This window comes from Podarcis muralis, chromosome 16 (assembly GCF_964188315.1).
Source record: "Podarcis muralis chromosome 16, rPodMur119.hap1.1, whole genome shotgun sequence".
NCBI lineage: Eukaryota > Metazoa > Chordata > Lepidosauria > Squamata > Lacertidae > Podarcis > Podarcis muralis.
The window spans coordinates 31,574,166-31,599,926 of record NC_135670.1 but is presented as its reverse complement, the minus strand read 5'-3'; the positions used below and the strand labels follow the sequence as shown (position 1 = coordinate 31,599,926).

General features: G+C 43.1%; 1 protein-coding gene and 1 long non-coding RNA gene across 29 annotated transcripts in view; one reads left to right on the top strand and one right to left on the bottom strand.

Annotated features, from left to right (window-relative positions):
• The window catches only part of FBRSL1 (fibrosin like 1), a 792,934-nt gene that overhangs the window by 734,277 nt on the left and 32,896 nt on the right, over nt 1–25,761 (top strand). For 17 of the 28 annotated variants that reach the window (XM_077920106.1, XM_077920096.1, XM_077920103.1 and 14 more), the window contains 4 exons: nt 14,019–14,415; nt 14,961–15,214; nt 22,199–22,425; nt 25,501–25,551. In XM_077920106.1, the coding sequence (XP_077776232.1) occupies nt 14,019–14,415; nt 14,961–15,214; nt 22,199–22,425; nt 25,501–25,551 (929 nt within the window). Of the gene's footprint in view, nt 1–14,018; nt 14,416–14,960; nt 15,215–21,928; nt 22,090–22,198; nt 22,426–25,500; nt 25,552–25,761 lie in introns of all 28 variants that reach the window. The other 11 variants (XM_077920095.1, XM_077920108.1, XM_077920110.1 and 8 more) reach the window with 5 other exon arrangements.
• On the bottom strand, nt 10,177–14,022 carry LOC114586717 (uncharacterized). Its single transcript, XR_013390968.1, has 3 exons — nt 13,508–14,022; nt 12,116–12,247; nt 10,177–10,380 (listed from the first exon to the last, which is right to left on the bottom strand). It is a non-coding gene; the product is annotated as an uncharacterized LOC114586717 (long non-coding RNA).

Below are 25,761 nucleotides of genomic sequence, written 5' to 3'. Positions count from 1 at the left end.
CAATCCCCTTGAGCAGTGCAGCTACGGCATCATGGGAAAAACAGAATGGCAGATGCTGGAAGACTGCTACTCACAGAATATTTGCCCCTCCTTACTGTTAAAAAGATGGGATGCAGGTGGCACTGTGGGTTAAACCACAGAGCCTAGGACTTGCCAATCAGAAGGTCGGTGGTTCGAATCCCCACGACGGGGTGAGCTCCCGTTGCTCGGTCCCTGCTCCTGCCAACCTAGCAGTTCAAAAGCACGTCAAAGTGCAGGTAGATAAATAGGTACTGCTCCGGCGGGAAGATAAACAGTGTTTCCGTGCGCTGCTCTGGTTCTCCAGAAGCGGCTTAGTCATGCTGGCCACATGACCCGGAAGCTGTACGCCGGCTTCCTCGGCCAATAAAGCGAGATGAGTGCCACAACTCCAGAGTCAGCCACGACTGGACCTAATAGTCAGGGGTCCCTTACTGTTAAAAAGTGTGTGTGTTTGTGTGCATACTCCTCTGTTGTGTTACAAGGTCAGCTCACCCACTGAGGATGTTTTGTCAAAGGGCCCCTCAAAACGGCCCTGTCCTTCCATATCCCAACTCTGCAATGGGTTCTGCCAGGGGAAAGTTCGGGGTTAAGAACTGAGGTCACTCAGTGGCTCATTTCCAAGGGAGCATTGCCCCTGCACGCACACGTCTCAGTTTAGTAAAGGATATATCCCTCCCTCCCTGGGTGGTTGTGTGTGCATGCATCTACATCTGCTTAAGAGAACAGATGGCCTAGTTTGTTTGCTATGTGCGTAAAAAGTGGCTTGAGTTTCAGCTGAAGAATGGCTGCCTTCAGGTTTCCCAAAGAACAGTCTGTTCTATTACGATGAGCAGTAATTGCTCTTGGAGGTTTGTGCTATTGATCAAGTGCTGTGGGTTCAATTTTAGAGCAAAGAGTTGTGTTTGGGATTTAATTGGAGTGATTAATAACTCACAGCAGTGGGGCAGGAATCAATATGGATTTCAAACAGCAGAAAGTAGCATATTTTCCTGCTATAATGTGGCAACTGACAGTTTGTTATTTGCACTTACTTGACTAATTAAAAGCACGACATCATTTGATATATAGGAGCGCTGTGTCTTTTTAAAAGGTCCAGACATTGGCCTGAATACTTGAATAAGGTTGGATTTTAAAAATGCTTCAGTTACTTTAAGAGGATCTAAGAACCTCCTCCTCCTCCATGTATTGTTTTGCCTGCACAGCATAAGGCCCTCCTTAGTAAATACAAAAAAGCTTTTGTATCTTTTTGTGGTCAAGGCTATAGATTGCCTCTTACGTCATTGGTCAGGCTTAAGAGCAGGACTGAAGGGATTTAACTCTGCTGTGTTTGATCCAATGTTAGAGCCCAAGATTAAAAGCCTGAATGAAACTTCCAATCTCATTACAGAACCAGCAGCCACAGTAGGTGCCTTGGTTGAAAATCCTGTTTCGGTTTTGCCTTGGACCACTGCCAACAGCCGCCTTGCTATGCAAATGTACCATGACTTACTTTTCTGGGGATTTGAACAGCAATCCTTACCTTTATTTCTTGGCCCCAAACCTTCAGTTCAGGGCCCATTTCCATTCATCTTTTTGTAGCTTTGGCATGTCGTCATGCATGCTTACAGCTAACACTCCTAGATATAGCATGTCAGAATCCAGGAATCAAACCATCTTATTAAAGAACCACAAAAGCAACAAATCACCATCCCGTGGATTCGGTTTTAACACTGTCGGGGTCCTTTTCTGCAAAGAAATTCGCACTCTTTGTGCTGGACATTTTCCCAATCCAATCAAGCTTCTTCTTTTTTTAGGAATAAAGAACTCTGAAATGCTTCAGTTTTCTATAGTGACTTGCCCCAAAGCTGCTTGGTGATGGAGTTGCTGTCCATTTAGGTTTCAAACATATTTAATTGTTCGTTGTTTCAAAGGTAAAGCTTATAAAGAAGTGATAGATATTTGATCGTTGTGACACATAATCCCAGTGGGGTTTAAGATACTTTAGTCTGCTCAAGGCTGCTAATGCAGATGGCTCAGGCTGGGACTACCAAGCACCACCTGCAAAACCCATTGAATAGAACAAAGTTTCAAGGGGGCAGGCAGTAGGAATTTGAGGAAATGGTTTAATGGTGGGCTATTTGTTTGTATATTTATTGGCAATTATTTGTCTGCCCTTCACCATAAGGTCCCAGGGCAGGTGATGACAATGTAATATACAGCTATGAAGCAAATGAATAAATCTATGGCCATGATAAAACAAGTAAAACTGTTCCAAATACATAAATTCAGTACAAGAGGTGAGTCCTGCAAAACAAAATAAGTTGATTGTCTAAGGCCAGGTGCATCTTCACCATATGCCGTAAACTGCAGGGCAAAGATGGTAGTCCAGGAGTAGGCAACCTAAGGCCCAGGGGCTGGATACGGCCCAATCGCCTTCTCAGTCTGGCCCATGGGCAGTCCGGGAATCAGCATGTTTTTACATGAGTAGACTGTGTGCTTTTATTTCAAATGCATCTCTGGGTTATTTGTGGGGCATAGGAATTTGTTCATTCCCCCCCCCCCAAAAAAAAAAATATAGTCCGGCCCACCACATGGTCTGAGGGATGGTGGACCGGCCCACGGCTGAAAAAGGTTGCTGACCCTTGTGGTAGGTACACCTCTGTGACAAAGGAGTTTCAGAATTTAGGAGTTGCCACAGAGAAAACCCTCTCCTGGGCCACCGTTCCCCATGCATCATAAGGTGGCGTAATTCCCTCTGCTGATGTTAACGTCCAATTCCGTTGGCAGCCAAGCTGATGCCAAATGTATTGCTCTGCTTCCTTTCAACCGCAAGCAGTGTGACCGTCTTGTTTGGGTAGCCCAGTCCATACACACTGCCTTTTGCCCCAGATAGGTCACTTCAGTGCTGCTAACACAGCAAAAGCAACACAGGAGGCAGCAGTTATGAGTTACCGGTCTCTGCAGCCACAGCAGCTGCTGTGATTCTCCAGCAGTTTGACTTTGCCCCCAGGGCTGCACTCCATTGTCTTTCTAGACTGATGGATGCCAACAACTTGGAGCAGGACTGGATATAACTCAATAGCATTAATGTGAACACCTTGAACATCTTGAATTGGGCCCAGAAATAAATTGTGAAGCATTCTTTTTCTCTTTGAGTAGATTGTCCACAAGGGAAGCTCTCATTTAACATGAGGCTTTCATCCAGTTAATTAAATAAATGCATTTAATCATAATTTTTGTGACTAAGCCAATAGTTTTGAATAAAAAGCACTATTTGTTTCTAGATGGTGCATGTATATGATGCCATGTTAGAAGATGTTCCTGCCACCTGCAGATTTCATTTAAAAAAATTAAGAAAATAATAATTAAGTTTTTGTTTTTTTAAGGAGGAGGAATTGTCTGAATCAGGTATCCTTTTAGTAAACTTAAAAATTGGTTTAGTTTATCTAATACACCTAAACCTTAAAAGGGTTTTAATTGATTTAGCAATTATTAAAGTAAAGATTGTGGCCTTAATTTAAAATCTGGTGTGTTTCTCCAAAAACCACATGCTCCTACATAGTGTCATTTAAGTGAGTGGGGTAATTCTAAAATACAGTCTTTTGAAGCATGCAGACTCAGGGTCCTAATTCACTTAGGTGATTTTGAAAGCTGTTTTGAAAACCAGTATGGGGTACTGGCTAGAGTGTTGAAAAACTCAACTTTAAATTGTACTCAGCTATTAAGCTCCCTAGGTGGCCTTGGGCAAATCACACTCGCTCATTCTAACCCACCTGAGGTGGTTTTCAGGCTAAAATACTGCTCTGAGCTACTGGGAGGAAGGGGAAGGTGCAGACGTAATAGAGATAAACGGTAGCCACTTTCGCATCACAAAACACTGTGCAGAAGTCTTGAAATTATGTTTTTCAAAACCTGGGTGCCTCCGAAGTGAAAGAAAATGGGTGCACTTGGAAGCAGATTCCAAGGACCAAGCTGCCAGCCCTTTGCCACGGTTCCTTTCCCCAAGAAGCTTGAAGGCTTGTTACAGCCCCAGCGTACAGCAATCTAGCAGGTTAAATGACTTGGGCAACACAGTTTATTAAAACTGGCAAGTGCTCGCTCCAGTTCTTTTCCTGATAGTCAAGGCTGTCGGAGAGAATAATTGACAGTGGCAGCTGTTCTGAGGGTGTTTTAGATTGTTGCAAGACGATTTGACTTGACAGACAGCTCCGTACCAACGAACTGAAGTGAGAGAGGCTGGATCCAAGTCCTTGCGGAAGGAGCTTCCTGTTGAAAAAGAGAGCAAGCAAAAAACAAAACAAAAAATGCTAGGAAAGGCCTAAGTTTGGATCTGGTGACGCTAGGTGTTGCAGAGCGCCCTTTGCTCCAAATTGTGATTCAATGTTTATTTTGTTTTCAAGATGTAAGATGCTGAATGTTGTTTGATACCTAAATGGTTGTGGAGTACATGTAAGCATAGGGCTGTATCCAACTGAGTTCTACTTAGAGTAGACCCATTGAAATGAATGTCCCTAAATTAGTTGTGTGCATCAATTTCAGTGAGTTTACTCTGAGTAGGACTAGCATTGGCTACAGCTCCTATGATCCAACTGTCCATATTTTCTGACCCTTATTTTCCAGAAACAATCCTATTTTCTGGCACCTGTTCCTGGTAAACCACTGTCCATATTTTTGTCTTTGTGGACTGGCTTGCAAAAATGTTTAGTGTGAGTGCTTAATGTTTTCATTCTTCAGGGTTCATCTCCCCTCTGTCCCAGGCTCTCTAGAAGTTAATTTTACACACTGCAGCTTCCGAGGTATATTTTAAATTGCTGATAACATATTGAATGTCTTTCTCAAGTATAGCCAGAAAAAGCAAGCACTTTCTCTTCAGACTTTGATGAACAGTCTGTCGTAGAATGAACAAATACAGCAAACACCAACAAATAAGAGGTTTCAGGAATGTGCAATGGTCTGAGGAGGGGCTTGGGTAGTGTATTAGAATTGGGGTGTTGCAAGTGTTGGAGAATGAAACCACAATTACAGGGGCGAGTTTGACCTTCGTTGGGAGAAATAGGTGTCATTAGCAGAATATTGTACATTTGCCTTTACTGCTGTTCATGCATGCAAAGTTTATAGGACCATAGGAAGTTGCCATATACTGAGTCAGATCATAGGTCCATCAGACTCAGTATTGTTTACAGTGACTGGCAGGATTGCAGACAGGTGTATCTCCCAGCCCTATCTGAAGATGCCAGGGATTATACATGGGACCATCTGCTTCCAGAGCAGATGTTCTGCCATTGATTTACAGCCCTTCCCCTTGACCACCGGTTCTAATGCCTGCTATGAACCAGCCTCTCACATTCAAAATCAGTCTTCCAATCACTGTTTGGAAGATTTACATGAGTTATCCAAAAGCGTCTGATGAGCAGGTTTGCTTGCTTAGTTTGGCTTGGCTCACTTGCTTAATCGTTTTATTAAACTGACCCCTAATTCTTGGACTTAGATAAAGGAATTGAAGGGGTGCTTGTCAAATATGTAGATGACACTAAGCTGGGAGGGGTAGCCAATGTAGCAGAAAGATAGAATCGGGTTTCAAGATGATTTTAACAGATTGAAGAACTGGGCCCAAACGTAACAAAATGAATTTCAATAGGGACAAATGCCAGGTTCTACACTTAGACAGGATGAATCAGCAGCACAAATATAAGATGGGGGACATCTGGCTTTGCCAGTAGTACATGTGAAAAGGAGGTGTTAGTAGACCACAAGGTTAACCTGAGACAACAGCAGCAGCAGCAAAAAAAAAACCTGATGCTATTGTAGACTGCATCAACAGAAGTATAGCGTCCCAATCAAGCCAAGTAATTGTCCTACTCTATTCTGCCTTGGTGAGACTTACACCCGGAGTTCTTTGTCCAGTTCTGTGCACCACAATTTAAGAACGATATTGACAAACTGGAACATGTGCAGTGGAGGACAATCAAGAAGATCAAGGGTCTGGAAACCAAGCTTTATGTAGAATGGTTGCAAGAGCTGGGCATATTTAGCCTGGATTAGAGGAGACTGAGAGGAGATATGATAGCCATCTTCAAATATCTAAAGGACTGTCACATGGAAGAGGGAACAAGCTTGCTTTCTTCTGCTCTGGAGGGCAAGACTTGAACCAATGGCTTCAAATTACAAGCAAGGTGATTCTGACTAAACATACAAAAAAAACAACAACTTTCTGACACTAAGAGCTGTTCAACAGTGGAACAGTCTCCCTCAGGAGGTTGTGGACTCCTTCCTTGAAGGTTTTTAAGCAGAGGTAGGATGGCCATCTGTAATGGATGCTTTAGTTGAGATTCCTGCATTGCAGGAGGTTTGACTAGATAGCCCTCTTTGATTCTATGAAATAACAAAACCATTCAAGGGAAATTAGAACCTTCACATTAATAGTAGTTATTGTTCTGTCTATGACTGGAGTGATACCTAAATAGCGAGATAAAGAATGATTTTCAAAAATTAAGATACTTCTGCAATTCCAGTGTCAGCCTTAGACTTTTTGCACTGGAAGGGAAAAGCCAAAATTACACACACATTTGCCCTTTTCTGCTTTTGAGTGACATTGTTTTTAAAACACAATATAGAGATGGGGGTTGGAGTTAAGGAAAAAGTGGTACCCCCTCCAAAATCTCTCACAAAAGGCAGCTGCTCTCTTTTGCTTCCCAGAAAGATTAGTGTTGTACTTGTCATTTTGCCTAAATGCAAAAGGGTCATGGTACTCCAGATGTTGTATTATTTGGACTTTTCTCAAACATCTCCAATGATTAAAGGAAAGTTTTTTTAAAAAGTCAAGCAGCATAACTTGGGCAATAAAAAGTGACTGCCATGTTTGGTTAATTCCTCAATAAACATTATGAAAAATATGCTACTTTTGGCATTTTGTTATGGAAGAGTGGTCTTAAAGTAAATACATTCTAAAAAGAAAATAATGCAAAGTTTCAGCAAGTCATTAAATAACTAGCATATCCCTTACTCTGAGAGAATATAGGAAGCTGCCTTATACAGTGGTACCTCGGGTTAAGTACTTAATTCGTTCCGAAGGTCCGTTCTTAACCTGAAACTGTTCTTAACCTGAAGCACCACTTTAGCTAATGGGGCCTCCTGCTACCGCCGCGCCACCAGAGCCCGATTTCTGTTCTTATCCTGAAGCAAAGTTCTTAACCTGAAGCACTATTTCTGGGTTAGCGGAGTCTGTAACCTGAAGCGTATGTAACCTGAAGCATATGTAACCTGAGGTATCACTGTACTGTATTTTAGCTTCTCAGTTTATTTTTCTTACACTTGATTTTAGTGTTTGTTTTTACACTGTAAGTTGCTCTGAGTCACTTCTGTAGGGGGAAAGCAAATAAATATTGGCAGCTACAACAACAATCAGACCATTGATCCATCTAGTCCAATATTTGGTATTCTGACTTGCAATAGTTCTCCAAGGTCTCACTCTTTCCCATTTGTCCTACTTGAGATCCCTTTAAATAGGAGATGCTGAGAAGTATGCCTGAAGCATTCTGTGTGCGAGGCATAGCTCCAGTCTTGAGCTATGAGCCCTTCCCTAAAGTTGATCCAGTCTAGCATGTAGCATGGTGGCCCATCTCTGTGAAAAGAAAACCAAGCCAGGCAGATGTAGCTACAGTCTTCATTAACCATCATGCCACTGAGCTTTACTCCTGGCAGACACCATATCAGGGCCAAGACCAAGACGCATTGGGAATTAACCACTCAATTCTCTTCATAGCGCCAGGCTGAAGATACACTGTTTCATCACCATCCATCCTACATGTGCCCACTGCCATTCATCCACATCTGCCCTCTCTACCCTGATAAACTTTGGGAGGCGCCAAAGGGCACCTTGCCTATACCTTCTTCAAAACTGGGCCCATTCTTTGACCAACTGCTAGGGTCTTCCTTATGAGCTCCAGTATTTCTTTATAGTAAGGCACAGTGTGTCAGAAGCTATAAATTTCAAAGTCACCCAGGGCAAAGGGCAGGGAGTCTTCGTATAACATATGACAGTGGTCATGCCACAGCCTGCTTTCTTCTTTGGCTATCTAGTACTAACACCAGTGTAGTCCATTCTTAGATGTGTGCTGCAGCTACAGTAGTTTTAAGGAAGGGGCGAAGGCCACACACATTGCAGAGAGTAAAAGGTAGTGCAATGCAGGGGGATGCAGAGGCACAGCTTTTCCTTTTATCAAGAAACAAGGAAGAAAATATTTGATTCTTTCCAATCATGATTTTTTATGCATTTATAAAGAGATTGCAAAGAACATGCACCTCCCAAGTGAGTGAGAGGGAGAAAGGGCTGCAGGTCTGGAAGTGATTTTGCCCCAAGTGCTGTTTGCATAACTCAGCAACTGCTTATAGGAGTCCTCAAAGAGCAGCTTTTGTGGATTTTAATCTATTGCACTTGAGCAACACTTAATCAGCTTTGAAGCAAATTCCTCTAACAGAACAGGTTTAATTTGTGTCAGGCCCTTTTCTGGGAGGGGCACTGTACTCAGTCTACTGGTGTGTATGACATGTTGGCGCATGTCATTTAAGAGTGGCAGGAGGGGGTACCAGTGGCAGGGAAAGACTTGTGCTTCTCTCTCTCTCTCTCTCTCTCTCTCTCTCTCTCTCTCTCTCTCTCTCAAGTTTAGAGCCAGTTTTAAATACCCCAAGTTGATTTCCCATCAGCTGCACTCAGCAGTTTTCCTTTAGACTTAGCTAAGCCCTTGAAGAATTTGCTTTCTGCTGAGAAGTCAGCATAACAGGCTAGCTAGCGTCCATCCTCCGCTCACAAATCTGTGGAATCTTAAATCAGAGTTACTGAATGTCCTTGAAAGTAATAGCATAATCCGCTTTGTGCACTTCTAAGTTAGGATAATAGTTTTTGTTCATTATTTCTGTTCGGACAAGTCAAGCCAAGGATCTTGACTTCGGGGCATTTTGCAAAAGTGTAAGGCCTACAGTGAGCCAAATGAACCAATAATTTGACTTGATAGAAGACAGCTTCCAGTGTTCAGAGGCATTGCAAAAGGAGGCAGCATATTCTTCATTGCAGCACATATTTATGCACACCCTCTTGGGTTAAGCCATAGGTTGGCTGCAGACCTTATCAGTAGGGATAGTAGACATTTGCTTATTTTATTGTACCCCACTGTTCTTCTGAGGAGCTCAGAGTGGCACACGTGATTCCCATGCACTCTGCTACATAGGCAATTTACAGGACTGAAGCTCCTTAGCTTTGACCACAAAGCTGCATCCCATATGAGCCTCCCCAGCAGCTGAAATCTCTAGGTGCCATCACCTGTGAAAATTAGGTGACAACTAGGGATACAGTGGTACCTCCAGTTATGAACAGGATCCGTTCCGGAGGCCCGGCCGTATTCTGAAAATTCCGTAACTGGAGGACCGCTTCTGTACACGCACGCGCCGCCACAGAGTGCTTCTGTGCACGCGTGGCAAACCCACTTCCGGGTTTGAGGCGTTTGCAACCAGAAAGTTACGTTACCAAAAGGTAACGTAACCTGAGGGTCCACTGTATTACATTTTCTGTGGTGGCACTCTGTTATTGAAACTCCCTCTAGATTCCCTGGTAGGGATGGGAAAGGAATCTGTTTTGAATGACTATATATGGAATTCAGCAGTTACAACCCAGCTGAGCATTGCATATGTATTATACATAAAATTTATTGTATATTATTTACATGTATATACAAAAATTATATCCAAATAATGTTCCTATTTTTAGTGGAGCTGGTTAGAAAACAACCCTCTTCTCATCCAGATCAGGGAGTGAGACATGAATTGGAAAAAGAATTTGTGTGCATAAGCCCAACACTGAGATTTCTAGAAAATCCCATCCCTACCCTCTGGTGCCTTCTCTGTCTTACCTTTTTTGGACTAGGGGAAAATCTGCCCTGTTTACCTGGACTTTTAGTGGCATAATTTAAGTTCTGGCATTGGTTGCCTTTCCCCACCATCTTGTCTCCTCAGTTGCACTTAACGACGTCTTGCAACTGGTTTAAATGCTGCCTTTTTATGCATTATTGTGTTTATGCATTGGCATGCTTTTATCTTAACTGCTGCATTATTTTATTATTGTTCTGGGGGGCGGGGTTGTGAATAGGTGTAAAGCCACTGAGAAACTTACAGGTGTTTTCCCCCCCCTCTGTTGTTTCCTATTGGAACTGGATGCAGGCTCAAGTTCCACAATTTTGGCTTTGTCTTTCATGCGATGCATGGCTGTTACTCAGTGGGACCTGGTCTACAGGGCTATCTTCTTCACGATGGTCCTTCCACTCTTGGCTGTGTACGGCTTGGCTCCTGGTCTTCATATCGTCTCCATCTTTCATTTTCCATGCTGGTGCCCTTATCTAAGGAGTAAAGTACTTAGGAGGAGGAGTGCTGCTGCGGTTTCAGCCTTATTCAGAAAATACAGCAAAGCACGTCCAATAAATTATGATAGCTGGGCATCCGTCTCAAGGCTAGCACCCAGGACTTAGGCCCCATTCATGCAGCGGATGAGATGGCCTTGTATGCCATTGTTCTCCCATGTGTAGAATAAGAATTATAGCCCTTTTATGCCTTACAGGAGTGTCACAAGGACAAATGCATTAATGGTTTGGAAGTGTTCAGATATTGCAATAAAAAGAGGCAGGATCACGTAAGACTGTGTGATGGATACCTCGCGGGCTGTTGTACACAAATGTTTCTATAATGAGAGACTGTTATGCCCTTTGTTAAGGAACGTTTTGCATCCTGGGATTCTAGTTAGAAAACAAGCAAAGTCAGCATGCTAAAAAAAGTGGGAGGGGGACAATGTTGTGTCTGGTTGTGGGGGGAGTGGGAAAGGGCTAATGCGATCTAGCCTTCAGTGTGGCTCGGCAGATACACAAATCATTGTAAATGTCAGATACTCTGTGAAGGAAAGTGCTAAGCTGACGTGAGTTCAGCTTTAATTAAGGTTGAAATATTGGAGCTGACTGTTGAGTCTTAGGCAAATTGGCTCAGCCTGTTATCATGAGGCATGAAAATTAACTACTCTAGAACTTGGTAAAAATAAACACATTTCTATCATTGGAATGTTCCAGTATAGGGTGGTGAATATCATGGTTGTTTATATCAGGGGCCAAAGGTCAACATCTGACGCAGAGTTTGCTAAGTGGTCTGCTGAGGCCCTCAGCCATTTTCAAGGAAAATAGGAAGCTTGAGAACCGCTGGTGCAGCTGATACGAAGTTAGATGGACCAATTCTTTGACTCCGTATAAGGCAGCTTCCTATGCAACAGGATAAGCCTGTGCTTATCAAATCATGAAGGAACATGCCCAGAGGCCCTCTCTTCTTTATGGTAATTTTACTTGTTCTGGGACTCTTGTCACATCAGTGAAAAATAGCTCATCAGGTTTTTCCATGTGGAATGCTTATGCAGATTCATTTGTAGCAAATCTTTACTGATAGCTGCAGTGGTTGTGTGCCATGGCGTTAGCCACGTTGAATCATGCTCAACCTCCACCTTCAGTTCTCAAGTTGGAGCTGTTTGGTTATGAATAGAGAGTGCCAACGACAGGTGGTAACAGTAAGACGCCAGATAGGTGCCCACCAAGATACAGCAGCCTGATAGCTGTGGGTGTGGGTTGCATGATTGGCAAAGTTAAAATAAGCGGGGTGGGAATAAACACTTCCCAAGAGATTGTGTTACTGGTACTTTCAAGGGACCTTCTATTATAGCTGTTGGCATGTTTCTGGGTCCCCCAAAGTATTAAGAGATTATTAAAGCTACATTACTGTACATGGCTACTCTTCTTGTACAGCATCGTTCTCAAACCACCCAAATAGGCATCACTGAATTTTTAATGAATCATTTAAATCTGTTTTTTCCGTCATAGTCTTTGGTCTATTTGTTGCTGAGGTGGGAAAATGGTGTTTGAGCTTTCCCAGTTCAGACAGCAAGTAGGAGATCACATAACTATCTGAATGGTGATCCATACCAGATAAACAATTGCTGTAGGAAGACTGGCACTTACCTTGCCTTCTCCACAACTTGCTCATTTTCTAAGTGTTTTTTGTATGGAGGAAGAATGCTGTGCTTGAACAAAAACCTCACCTTTTAGGGAAGAACATTCTGTCATATTGCACCTATGGTCACCAGGACAGATGGATGGACGAATCTTTCAGATGTGGCTTCTCATTTTTCCAGTCTAAAATTCAGTTCTCTAATTTCCTTATCTGCACCCCCCTACGCAAAAAAATGTTTTAGGTCCATAAATGTTTATATTGTTGTAAACTGCTGATAGATTTTTATGATACAGCAGTATATAAACATTTTTATAAGCATAAATAAATAAATCATACACATTTCTTAGTGCATTTCCCCCTAATACATACTTTTTAAGTTGAAGAAGAACAACACAGGATTTGAGGTGTGGAAATTTCAAATGAGATTCCTGCATTGCAAGGGGTTGGACTAGATGACCCTCAAGGTCCCTTCCAATTTTACAATTCTATTATTTCAGTATGTGAATTGATTCAGGTGGTTAAATTAGGGGATCCCCCATACCCAGCAGGAATTAGGCATAATCTCATTTATCAACACCACAAATTTAAGGAGTGGGTCTTTAAATTCCCATTTTACAGGTTGGGAACCAAGACTGAGTATTCCAAAGCTCCCAACATGTCCTTGGCTAATGTGGGAGTTCAGGCAAGGTCCAATCTTTGGTTCACTGAATAAGTCTGGCTCATTGTGGCCATAGCTGAATGAGTATTTACATCAAGAAAATGTTTGCTGGGAAAATATATTTATGTAGCTGCTAGTTACCATGCCGCTGAAGTTTGATATATTACATACAGATTCTTTTTAAAAATTACAGCTTTTGAAAGGCCAGCCAAACAAAAAGTGTCCTTGGTGCCATTTATATTTATTATCAAGACCAGAACTGTACGTTTTAATAAAATGCACTTTATTGGTGGGTGCAAAAATCCAAGGTAAATGTGAGCATAACTGACACAGTACAATGTTAGCTGTCTAGAAGAGCAGTGGGAATTCCTGATGGAAAGGAGATGTGTGTGTCTTACATTTTGTAACATATACCTGCAAAGTTACCCACTTCCAAGCAGTTCTTGTCTAGTGTTGCTACTTATTTTTACCTAAAATGGAATTTGGTGGTAGACCTGGCGAGGCAGCGGTGTCGCAAGTGAAATCTAAAATAGGTTGTTAGTCTCACTGAAGAGATACTAAAAATCAGTTTTGGAAAATTCAAGCGTGCTGGTATGGGAAAGGGGAACTCTGCAGTTTTATAATGTCTGTAAAAAAAAATTTAAAAACAAACAAATGACAAAACATAGGAAGAGTAACAGAGCTGTTCAATTATTATTATTTATTTTAAAAAAGAATAGCCATCAAATGGGATTCAAAGAACTAGCAATCATCAGAATTCTCTCCTATAATCTGTTTAACATAATCAGCATTATATACCACATTGGGCAAATCTTGACTTACATTTTCAAATAGATTGGTTGTATTCCATTATCTAAGGAATGGTACCAGTTCTCCAGTGAATTTCTTCCTATAAAAGAATCTGGGACAGTTAATATAATGTCATTTTACTTCAATTTTCTGCCACCATTTTTTTCTGCCGTCCTCCTGTTGAAGGCAGAACTTGCTTCTTTCCAGTTGCTTAGAACCACGTGAGCCAGCCATAAGAGGTGCAGCAGGGAGAAGGGTCCCCGGCCCTAACGAGGGAAACTTGAACCAGTCTCTTGTTCTATACCTCAGTTTGAGGGGACAAGGGATGCTGCAATTGGAGAAAAAAATTCTGTGTCAATGGAAAAAACAGCCATGTAAATCCAGAATTCATGCCTGAGCCCTTGAGATGGTCTTGGCGGTAAATAACAACATGCTACTGCTAGACAATACGCTTAAAATCCTTTCCACCTTAGCATGCTGAAATCCAAATGCATCATCAGGATGTTTTACCACATAACTTTTGCCTTGTTCCTTGTTCTTGAAGGTCCAGCCTTGAATGACAAGGCCGAAGCGAAAGCAGGGAGCATCCCCAAGGTGTCCGGGCTGGAGCGCAGCCAGGAACTGAGCACTGACGTGCCCTTTGTGCTGCCAATCCACAGCCCCCCACCGATCACTGTCGTAGTGACTTCCACCTCCTCTGCACCCACGTCGAGTGCTCGGGCAAGCCCGCTGTTGAAGAAAGAGCCATTGATCTCAGCACCAGCACCACCAAGACTCACCCCTCAGCCGCAGCCTCGGCCTCAGTCGCAACCTCAACCTCGACCTCAGTCACAGCCTCAGCTGCTGCCTGAGCTCCGGACCCAACCTCCAAGCCACATCCCCCCTCCTCTCAGTTACCCAGGGCTTCACCAGGTGGCCCACAACGGACTCAATAATATCAGGTGGGTAGACCGTGCTCATTTAGAGCTCTGATCTCTATAATCTTCTAGTGCAGTGATGGGGAATCTCTTGACTCCAAGTCCCATCAACCCCAGCCAGTGTGTTCAGTCCAGCAATATCTGCAGGGCCACATATTGTTGTGATACGGGTCAATTCCCATTTTGTTCATGCTTGCAATTACTTATTTCAGAAGGAGACAGTGAGGAGTGGTTTGCAGTAGTCTTCAACAACAGGAGATTTAGGACATTGTGCCTGAAAAGTGTATTAGAAGACGCTGGGGTGGGCAGGGAATATCTCAAGACATGTTGAAGAGGGAGGAGAAGCCCAATAGCTTATGTGAAAATGAAACTGAATGTCATTCAGGGGTTGCTACCCTAGCTCAGATTGGGAACATCCCTTGGGATCTCTGCTGGATAGTAGATGGGTAAAAATATCTTTGATGGTGTTTTTGCTGGGACACTTTTACAAATGCTTTGGTTATTTTGCAGTTCTGCAGCCTTTCTAATGACACTTTCTCTCCCCACTCCCTTTTTTTTTATTTCCACAGCAGAAGCAGCAGCGCCAGCAGTGCAACAAGTATTAGCCTTCCAAAACACCTCCCCATCTCCCCCCAGATCCCTCCCCATCATTCCTCCGGCCCAGCGTTACCCCTCTCCATCTCTAACCTTGCTGCCTCGCATTTCCCTCTCAGATCGCAGTCCCAACACCAGCACCATCCGGCCATGTTTGCCACCCCTCCTACGCTGCCACCTCCTCCAGCGTTACCCACCAACAGCCTTGTGATCCCTGGTCACCCCGCAGGTAGGTCCTATCATCCCTCATCTGGGTTTTGCACTGAGATTGATTCCCCTTGCCATTGCTTGCAGGGTGTGGTTAAGGTGAGGCAAAATCAAAAGGAAACCACCTGCTCTGGTGGTCTTTTAAAAGCAGCAGGTACATGATTGTAACTGGTAACAGATACTAAACTAGACCCTCAAGACAAGTATTCACTCTGTATGTTGCCCGTGAACTGGAGAACATCTTCTGGAGAATGATAGGAATTCAAGCGGAAGCCATCCCCATAAATCAGGGGGTGCCCTCCCGTTGTTTTGGACTATGACTTCCCACAAGTCCTGACAGATGACCATGTCGTCTGGGGCTGATGGGAGTTGCATTCTACAACATGTGGAGGGCACCATGTTGGCTATCCCTGCTCTAAATGTTACAGAGGGGCAAAAAGAAATGAATGAAAGTAAGCCTTTTCAAATAGAAGTGTTTATCTTTCTGTTGATACTGTTTGTGTGTGTGTGTGTGTGTGTGTGTGTGTGTGTGTGTGTGTGATGGTTATATTAGAAGTGGCTCAAAAATATGGGAGGAAAAAATGAAATGCAGAGCATGCCATCTTGCACCAGGTCAGCCTGGTTGTCATCTAGCCTGGGATTGTCTCCTCCGCTCCCTGATTGTTTTAACTGGAGATGTCAGGTATTGAACCTGAGACCTTCTGCAGGCAAACATGGTCTCTAGCAGCAAGCTATGTCCCTTCCTGAACTGCACATGAATCAAATACTGAAGCCTCCTACACCACCAGGCAGGGCATTTCACAACTGGGAGGCCACCACTGAAAAAGCCCTGTCATGGGTCAGTGCACTGGGCAGCCACCAGCAACAACAAGAAGACCTTATCTTGTGGTTCCACTCTTGGTGTTGGGTGCACAACATTTCTTTGGAAACATCCCCACATTTCCCAAACATAATTCTTATTAATGTCTTTCTTCAAGAGTGTTCATCAGTAATTTTGCTCTTTGCATTCACTTGTTGCTTCACCATCACACAAAAGAGAGCTGCAGTGCTCTTTGCAATACGTTTTCAGTTGCAGAGCAGATTCTGGAAGAAGATCCAGTTAGGGAAAGGAGCAGAGGGTGCATTATCCTGTGAGACATTCCTTCCACTAAGTAGGGAAGAAGGAATTTGCATCTGGGAGAACCCTGAAGTATAGGCACAGCTGAGCAAGCAAAACTCTCCTATTAAAACCCAGGATAGCAGGCAATAATCCTACCAGCAAAAGACAAATAGATCCCATCTTCTATATGTGTGTAGTAATGTCCTGTGCAAATTTTTTCAGATAATCCCGCCCCCTCTACATATCAGGACACTTTCTGGAGGGGACGGGGAGCCTAGCAATCACAGATGGTTAATAACTTTTATTGTTTTCCTAGCTACATTTCAGAAGTTCCCTGTATATCCTTAAATATACATACATTTCTGCTTCAGCCTCTGAAACACACCATTTAGTTTTCTCATTTGCCCACAGCTGTCCTGTGGCAGCTGGAGATTTCTGTGGTGTTTTCACCCCTTTTGATCTGGCATTTGACTCTGTAACTAACCCAACAGGGATTAAAGTGGACACACATTTACACCAACACCCCCTTTCTGTTTCCTACAAAATCCAATTAACAAACAAGAAAGAGGGTAGGGGATTTCTAGCTGTTGAAAGCAGTGGTGCCTTCCATTTTGTCCTGTGTTTCTCTTTTGGAAAGTTCCAAACGTAAAACATGTGAAAAGGGAAAAGGAACTGGCCAAATATTGCTTTAGGCTAAACCATCTGATCAAGGAATTGGCTTCAAGCTGTTGTCCGAGATTCCAGAGATTGAGAAGCTGGAGTAACTTGATTGTATGTTAAAGGCAAAAAAGGCTTAGAAACTTAGTAGAAAAAACTACTAGAGAATGTTATAACTAGGATCACATCCACAGCATACATTTAGAGCAATGCTTCCCCCAAAGAAACCTGAAAACTAGTTTACCACTTACAGCTATTCTTTCAAGCACCCATAACAAACTACAGCCCCCAATGATGAATTGGGGGAAGCCATCTGTTTTAAATGTGATTTAAATGTATGGTGTGGGGCAAAAATGGTAGAAATATCTTCCGCTGTTCGAAGCGGGTTTGCAAGCCAATGTTTGTGCTAACTGAGGTTTGCTGTTATGTCTGAATTCCCAAACCTTTGACCCACCACAGTCAGGGCCGAGGCTCCACCTCTGGGGGCTGCTGCACATCATAGAGACAAAAATGAACTTGAGAAACTGAGCACTGAGCAGATGGCATATAAAAGCAGACAGGCAGCTGTGAACCACGGCTTAGCTGCTCAACACATAGTGTGGTTATAATTCATACCTTGGTTTGGCATGATTTCTGAACCGAGCCTTTATCATGCAGCTGGGCTGGGCCAAAGCCACAAGAGTCATGCTAATATCTATATGCAGGGGGTGAACCAATGTTTGGAGGCAGCAATGGGCTGGATGTGGGCCACTCAATTGAAACTGAATCCAGACAAGACAGAGATGCTCTGGGCTGGCAGTTTTTGGGTCTAGGAATTGGTGGGGCACCCTGTTCTAAATGGGGCTCATTCCTCCTGAAGGAACAGGAACCTTGAGGGTACTTGAATCATCCAGGTCACTTGAAGGCCAGGTAGCTTTTGTGGCTAGAAGTTCCTTTCCTCAGATACAGCTGGTCTGCCAGCTATCTCCATTCCTGGACAGAGATAGTCTAGCCACAGTTATCCATACTCTGCTAACTTCAGTGCTGGGCTACTACTGTAATGAGCTATTGTGAGAAGCATGGGCACAGGCAGGGAGGACAGCTACCCCACCCCCAAATCAAGTAAATCTATTTAAAAATACTTAAGTAACTGAGGTTATAACCCACCCACCCCAACATAAAACCTGCCCTCCCAGCATAAATCTTTGATAACTGTCCTGAAGTTGCAACTTGTTCAGCATATGGTGCCAGGGAGTGAGGGGGCATAACATCAATTCTTGGTTGCCTATTATTTTCCAAGCCTAGTTGAAGGTGCTTATGCTGGCATTTTCAATGCTAGGCCCAAATATCTCTTTCTATTCTGACCTGTTCAAGTTTTAAGATCTGTAAGGGAGATCCAGGCCTCCCCAGGGGACGTGGGGTGGGGGTGGAGTTTACTGGGAATTTGTATGTTTGGGATCAGTGCGGCAGTCCTTTCATTTTGGTTTTTTCATGCTATTTTTAGGACTTTTTTGTTAAGTTTGATTTCTGTGTCCTGGAACTTTCAGGTGAAGGACAGTTTACAACTACTTTTAATTCAATTTAAATAATGCTTTAAAGCTCACCTTTAAAGTGACTTTGAGGTACAAGCTGGATATGTTGTTGCCTGGAGTTCAGCAAGCAGAAGAAACTGCTTTACTGACCAAAATGTCAACAACACAAGTTTCTTCTAATATTTATAACCAGGCCTGACCAATCAAGAGGCTTCATACTGCTGGCCAATCACAGGGGTCAGTGTTGCAAACCCCCATTCCTTTTCTGTTGATGAAGGAGCCCCTGAAGCTCGTATATTTTACAGGGGCTCACTAGGCTTTGTTCCAACCCCAGACCTTGATGTCCCCAGTTCCAGCCCAGAGTCCTGACACCTGTTGTATAAATCAGGAAGTCTCTAGTCTGTAGTTGTGACCAAAAAGTCATGAATGCACTAGGTTTGCTTAGGTATGCCTCTCTCTCTAAACCTCAGACAGTATGTGCAATATGAAGATAGAGATACTAATGTGTTTTACAGAGCTGTTGCAAGGATACAGAAAGAGAATATGTTTAATTAGTGGCCCACTAAGGGTGAATGGGGCTTCCCCACCAACCTCCATTTGCTCTCAGGCAGCTTCCTCCTTCTCCTCAATCTCAGTGTTGCCTGTGTAGCACCTCCCTCACGGGGGAAGAGGTTGGGGATAAAGCTTGAATTGGATCTGGTTGTCATTGGCTCCACCTGCCCTCAGCCTCCCTGCTTTCCACCCTACCAGTCCCAATACTCAGCAACCACTGCTGCATTTAGGGAGAAGTAGAATGCATGCTTTCATTGCATATGGTTCAAGCACTGGCACCATTAGTTAAAAGGATACAGAGCATGTGCTCCAGCACAGACACTGGAAATCAGTTCAGCAGGTGAGGGTAACAGTCTCTGAAGAAGCCACTGTCAGCCGCTTTAGATAACAGATGGGCAGTGTGTGTTCCGCCTGCCATGTTGCATTCCTGTTACAATCCCTTGGTTTAACTGCTTTGCCACTGCAGTTGCTGCTATTTGTGCCCCCCCCCCACTCACTTTTTGTTCTCTTTGCTGATAAAGACGAAGCTGCTGTGTCACACTGAAGTCTGGAGTCAGCTGCAGATCCACCAGGCCAGCTCCAAGTCTTTTAAGGAAACTCGATACCCAGCTGCCCACTTTTAAATCCATTCCTCTCCGGCAATGCCCCACGGGGGGAAAACAAATTGGATTATCTTTAATCTAAACAGAAGTATCCGGTGTCTTAAAACAGGGCAGATCCCCCCCCCCCCCCAAACACACACACACACACACAATTTTATTATAAGTTAATAATCAATACATTGAGAGAAAAATAGAAAAAGTTTGCCCTAGTAACACATAAAAAGGTGGTGAGAGGACCTTAAAAATAAAAGGTTAGGTTATAAATAATACTGTAAGTAAACAGAGCAAAAGCAGAGTATGGGGGGAACTGAACACACTCACCAACTATAACTTATCTTCCCAGAGTGCAGAGAGTGTTCATTTGCCCTCAGCCACTTACCCCTGCTGTATACCGACTTGTGTTAACCCGAGTTAAAGTTAAACAGTCTCTTTGTTGTGACATTTCATTTGGCTCTTGTTTTTCCCTTGTAAACTAGGTTTTATCTATTTATAATGGGGGTTTTTACCCCGGATCTTGAGAATGAATGGTCTTTACCCTCACTATCATAATTTACAGTGATCACTGTTTATTATTAGCGCTAAATACTTCCTTTAGGGGAACACCACTTGTTTTGGGGGGCTCCTGTTCTTGAATTTTACACCTCAGACGCCTACTGAGTACTGTAAGCATTAAAACAGCCTGAGGCCTTCCAGATACTGTTGGACTCCCAACTCCCATCAGCCTCAGGGACAATGGAAGTTATAGTCCAGCAACATTTGCAGGGCCACAGGTTCACCAGCCCTGCTTTAAAGGAATAAATGGTGGCATTCATTTATTTATGATATTTATATCCCACCCTTCCTCCCAAAGGAGCCCAAGGGAAGCTTAAATCATAGGTGTAAATTGGTCTCCCTTACTAATTGAAAGGCTTGGCAGCAAAAGACTTGATATAACATTGACAAATTTAACCTGGAAGACAGGTTAAATATTTTTATGGGCTGCATCCAACTAAGTTCTACTCTGAGTAGACCCATTGAAATTAGTGAACCTATTTGAGTCATGCCAATTAATTTCAGTGGATCTGTTCTAACATTGGATACATCCCTATCAGTGTTAGAAACTGGGATAGAAAAGCTGGGAGCCAAATCGTTTCTGGGACCTGGGTTGTGGGCGCCAAAACAGAATGTCTACTCACCATTTGGGGGGGGGGGGTCGGTAATATTTTCTGTTTATTATTTTGATAAGCATTAACTAATACGCAATTCACATAAGAGACACATTGTTAATATCACATTTTTAGCATAAATTGTTAATACATGTTTAATTTGGTGTTTATAGTAAAAATATTGTCACCGTACTTCAGTTTTCAAAACACTCTACTCTTTATTTTTAAACTCCTTAACATATTGTCTATCCTTAATGTATACAGTGGTACCTCGGTTTACGAACTTAATCCGTTTCTGAAGTCCATTCTTAAACCAAATCTATTCTTAAACTGAGGCGCGCTTTCCCTAATGAGGTTACCCACCGCTGGTGCCCTTCCACCGTTCGGCTTCCGTTCGTAGACCGAGGTAAAATTCGCAAACCGGAACACTACTTCTGGTTTTGCGGAGTCCATAAACCAAATAGTTTGTAAAAAGGACTGTTTGTAAACCAAAGTACCACTGTACTTTGAGGCTTCAAAGCGCATACATTTAAGTACCGTAATCCTTGAGTGTCAGCCAGGTGCAAAAAAAATGGCACCCAGACTTTTTGAGGTGCTTGCAAATGGAGAATCTTTAGGCACAAAATGCACCTGGCGCCCTGCTAATTTCGAATTCTGATCCCTATGTGTTTTATTATATTAATTATAATTTTTAACTTTTTATAAGCTTCCCTGGGAACCTGTTCAATTGTGGGGGACAGGTTTGTGGGTGTTTATATTTTTTTTTTAAAAAAAAGGAGGGTCTACCTTTGAATTCATGTTTTTTTTTTTTTTTTATAAAAAATATTACCTTTCAGCAGTTCCTCCAACCCTTAAATCCACAGTACACAAACTACAGGTCCTTTGCTTCATAAGTGGCAGTGTGCTTGAGAGTTTTGCTATGTGGAGATTATATATGTGTATGGAAAATGTCAGTGTGAAATGCTTCTGAATGTAGAGATAGACATGTTGGTGGGGTGGAAAGGAAGATGGGGAAAGTTGATGACACCCCCACCCCTCACTTAGGGTCTAATAAATCCTATCATGAATGTTTTTTGGGCTGGGAGGAGGGCAGGGGAAGGGACACTTTGTTGATAACGCCCCAGTATGTTTTCTGCTGTGATGACTCATGGTGTTCTCTCTTGTCTTTAGATACCAGCCTGTTGATATCATTCAACCAACCAATCATGTATTGCCAGCCTCATTCGGGGATTCTGATTGGTACTTTGTCACAGGCATCTCTCTTACCTCCACCAATGAGTCCTCACGTAGAAAACCACCACAGCATGACCTGCAGAAACAGGGAATGCCAGGTGAATATCTTGACTCTTTTTCTTCTACGTCTTTTGTGAAACTCACAGGCCCTTGTGCCCTTGTGTCTTTTCCCCGTCCCCTCTCCCTCTCTCTCTCTCCCTCTTCTAGATCACGAGCTGCTCAGGCAAGAGCTGAATAATCGTTTTTTGGTTCAGAGTTCGGACAGGACCGGTGCCTCTCTTGGCCCGGTGCCACTGCTGAGGGCGGAGTTCCACCAGCACCAACACACCCACCAGCACCAACACACCCACCAGCACACATTCAGCCATTTCCCATCCAGCCTGCCCCAGATGCCGCCCACTGCACCTCCCCTGGTGCGTACCCCCTCCCAAAATGTGAGGATAAGTAGAGACACCTCTGGCCAAAACAACCTTGCCAGCACCAGCTCTTTGAGACGGACACTTTTCTGTGAAAAGTGCATCCTCGTAAGGATGCGTTTGTTTAAAGTTGCCGCCTTCAGTTGCACTGCTTTCAAACTAGTATTTAGTACAGTAAGTTTCCGTAGGTTGCAACCTGCTGCTTCTTCTCAATGGGCCCCACCACACGGCTACTTTTCTGCAAACCTTTTGCCAAGCTCTGTTTCTAGAGAAGGGGGTGCAACGTGTAATGTGGGATGGTCATGCAAGTTTTCTCCTCTTAGGCATTTCAGGCAGCTGACATAATAGCATCTGGGCATATGGGAGGGAACATACAGGCATGATTTCATATATCTCACACACTTATTGCAACATGGGCATTGCTATGCATACTCCTGTGTCCCCCCCAGGAAAAAAAGCACTGGATATTCTTATTCTTATATCCAGTGCTTTTTTCGGGGGGGGGGGCAGGAGTATGCATACCCCTAAACATTTTGTGAATCTACGTTTGGCCTCATTGAGGGGCAGTATTACAATATGAGTAGGAAAATGAGAATACCCCTAAACATTTTTTTAGAGAAAAAAACACTGCTTATATCATAAAAGTAAGATGGGAAGGGCACCCCACAGATAAGCATGTCTGACTGTGACAGAAAGGGCAGGGTATAAAAATTTCATCATCACTGTGTATTTGTATGCCAACTTTACATCGTTAAACCATGCTCAAAATGGCTTATGGCATGAAAAGATTTACATAATCAGAAGAACGCAGCAACATTTTCATAGTCACAAACAATAAATGGAAACAGCTCAGTAGGTATACAATAAAATCAAACAATCCCCACATGGTTCATAACAGCACTAATTTTAATATCCAAAATTAAGTATTGACTCCAACTAAAACTCTCAACAATACATACAATGGCATCCTGAGCAGCAGGTCCTGCAGGACTCACAGGTAGGATGGTCTCTGGCCCCTTAAGCAGAAGCAGCAGTTGTTGTAGCTGGTCAGTCATGCCCTACCCTTCCCAGGCCAAGTGGAAATAGGCCAGCAAAGCAAGGAGCATATATTGCAGGACTCGCACCAAAGCGAGAATCTTCTATGAAAGTAAGAGTTGAGAGGGCAGGAAATAGCTTTTATTGCAATAAGTTGATTGTTTTGTTAACACACGAGAGGTCAACATCATTGTGCAATAGACCTGTGGCCACACTGGTTGATCATTCTGACTCCTGCCTTGCCATAATAATTTGCCTGTGCTGCTTGGTTTCAATATTTTTGCACCATTGCCATCTATTGCTATACCACCCACTCACTAACTCAACATTTGACTGGGCAACTCAAGACACAATAAATACATGCCAATTTTTTAACATGGGCTGTGCTTGCTTATGGCAAGGGTGAGGGGCTTCTTCAGGCTTTAAGGTTGTTTTACAGTTTCTTCCCAGACAGGATATCTGGAACATTCAAGTTGCTTTTAAACAATACCATCCACCCATGGCTGAAAGCTCCACCCCTTTACCAACTTCTCAGAGCCTGTCATTGGCTGTTCCAGCAAGGGTTTGTTTGATGGGACAACAAAACTTTAGCAGGGTCCGAATCCTGCAGAAAAGCTAGAGCTTTTCCTGCCTCCTTGGCTCTCAGGTTTTACAGCGATGCCATTTGGTTTTGTTCCTTTTCCACTGCTGCTGTTCTCAGTTTTGTAAATTCTCCAAACAGCCTTTTTTCACACAAGGCAATGTTTATTTTTATTTTTTTGGTACACTGAATAAAGCAAGATTCAATATTTTCTCTCTTTTTGAAGGAACGCACTGCTTTCTTTTGTAGCGAAGCAACAAATGTTCCATTGTGGGGCAAGCTCATAGGAAATGACATTTCTTGCCTTTCTTTACCACACTGGCTGATGGTATGACGACATTGTTTGCTTCTAATCCGCTTAACTGCAGGACAATGAGAGCGATTTCTGCCTCCCCCAATGTCCATCCACAGGTGCAACGTGCAAATACCTCCCTACTCCCCTTCTTTCATAAAGCAATCTCAGAACTTTTCCTTGAAGGCCTGGCATGTTGTTTAAGAATCCTGATATCTGATCTTGCTGGAAAAAGAGTTCCCTTCCTGCCCACCCACGCCCTGTTGATGTCAAGCTGAAGAGTGAAAACAGCTTTGCCGCACCCTCTTTTGTTGTGCTTGAGCTCCCATCTTCTTATATTCCACTAAATGGGTTTATTAATCCTAATGCCAGAGCGGGTGGCGTTGAAACCGCCAGCTGCATGTGTTTTAGTAATTTATAGTATTTACACTGGAGGGTACATGACTCCGGTAATAACTGTAATTAACACAATTGCAAATCTGCTCTCCTGTATGGAGGAGAGCACACAACAGCTGGCTTGCTGAACGAGTGGCATTTCAAAGGGGTCATTGCTCACCATTCTGCGCCTTCCCCCAGCACACCTCCCTTTTGCTTAAGATTGGAATGTGCACATTCTTCACGGGGCATGGAAAGAATACTGATGGGGGCATAGGTCAGGTGCACAGTGCAAGGGGACAAAACGCCAGGACAAAAAACATGAGGGCAGATCCACAGTGGGTGGATCTATCTTGCAATCCTGTCTGATCTTTCTTACGGCTTTTTTCAAGGAGCTGGTTGAGCTAAGTAAGGGCTGTGTGATTTTAAAAAATGAGATGAGTGCTGGTAGATTATCTTAAGTTCTGCTCCAGCTCATACAGCTATATCATAAAATCTAACTTTTAGAAATGATTTAGGGTGTTGACTGGCTTCTTGAGGAAGTTTGTAGGCGATGGTAAAGATTTATGTGCTAGATGCCTGAACTTGCTGCTTCCCCATTGCAAAGGTGCAGGTTTAAGAGGCTGTGAAGTTTGGAAAATATACACGTGCCCTTAAAATAAACTCCCCACTGCTACCTCCCCCCAAAAAACACACCAGCTAAACTGGATCTTATACACCTGGGAGCATGCTTCATTGTGCTTAGATTGCAACCCAGTGCTGAAGAAATATATTCTCATTTGTTTTTGTCTTATTTCTCTTTTTCTTCCAGTTCGACAAGTACGCTCCCAAACTTGATAACCCTTATTTTCGACATTCCAACGTGAGTGCATTTGTGGGTTTGGGTTTTTATTTTTTTATTTGGTTTTGGTTTCTATGTTTGAACTTGCTGGTGGCTTTTCTTGCAGGTATTTGATGTAGCAAGCTTTAGCTCTTGTCTCTGTGTTGTTGTTTTTAAGTGAATTCCCTTCCCTTAAGTTTATTTTTACCTACTGCAATAACACCATAAAATTCCTTTAATTCAATCATTCAT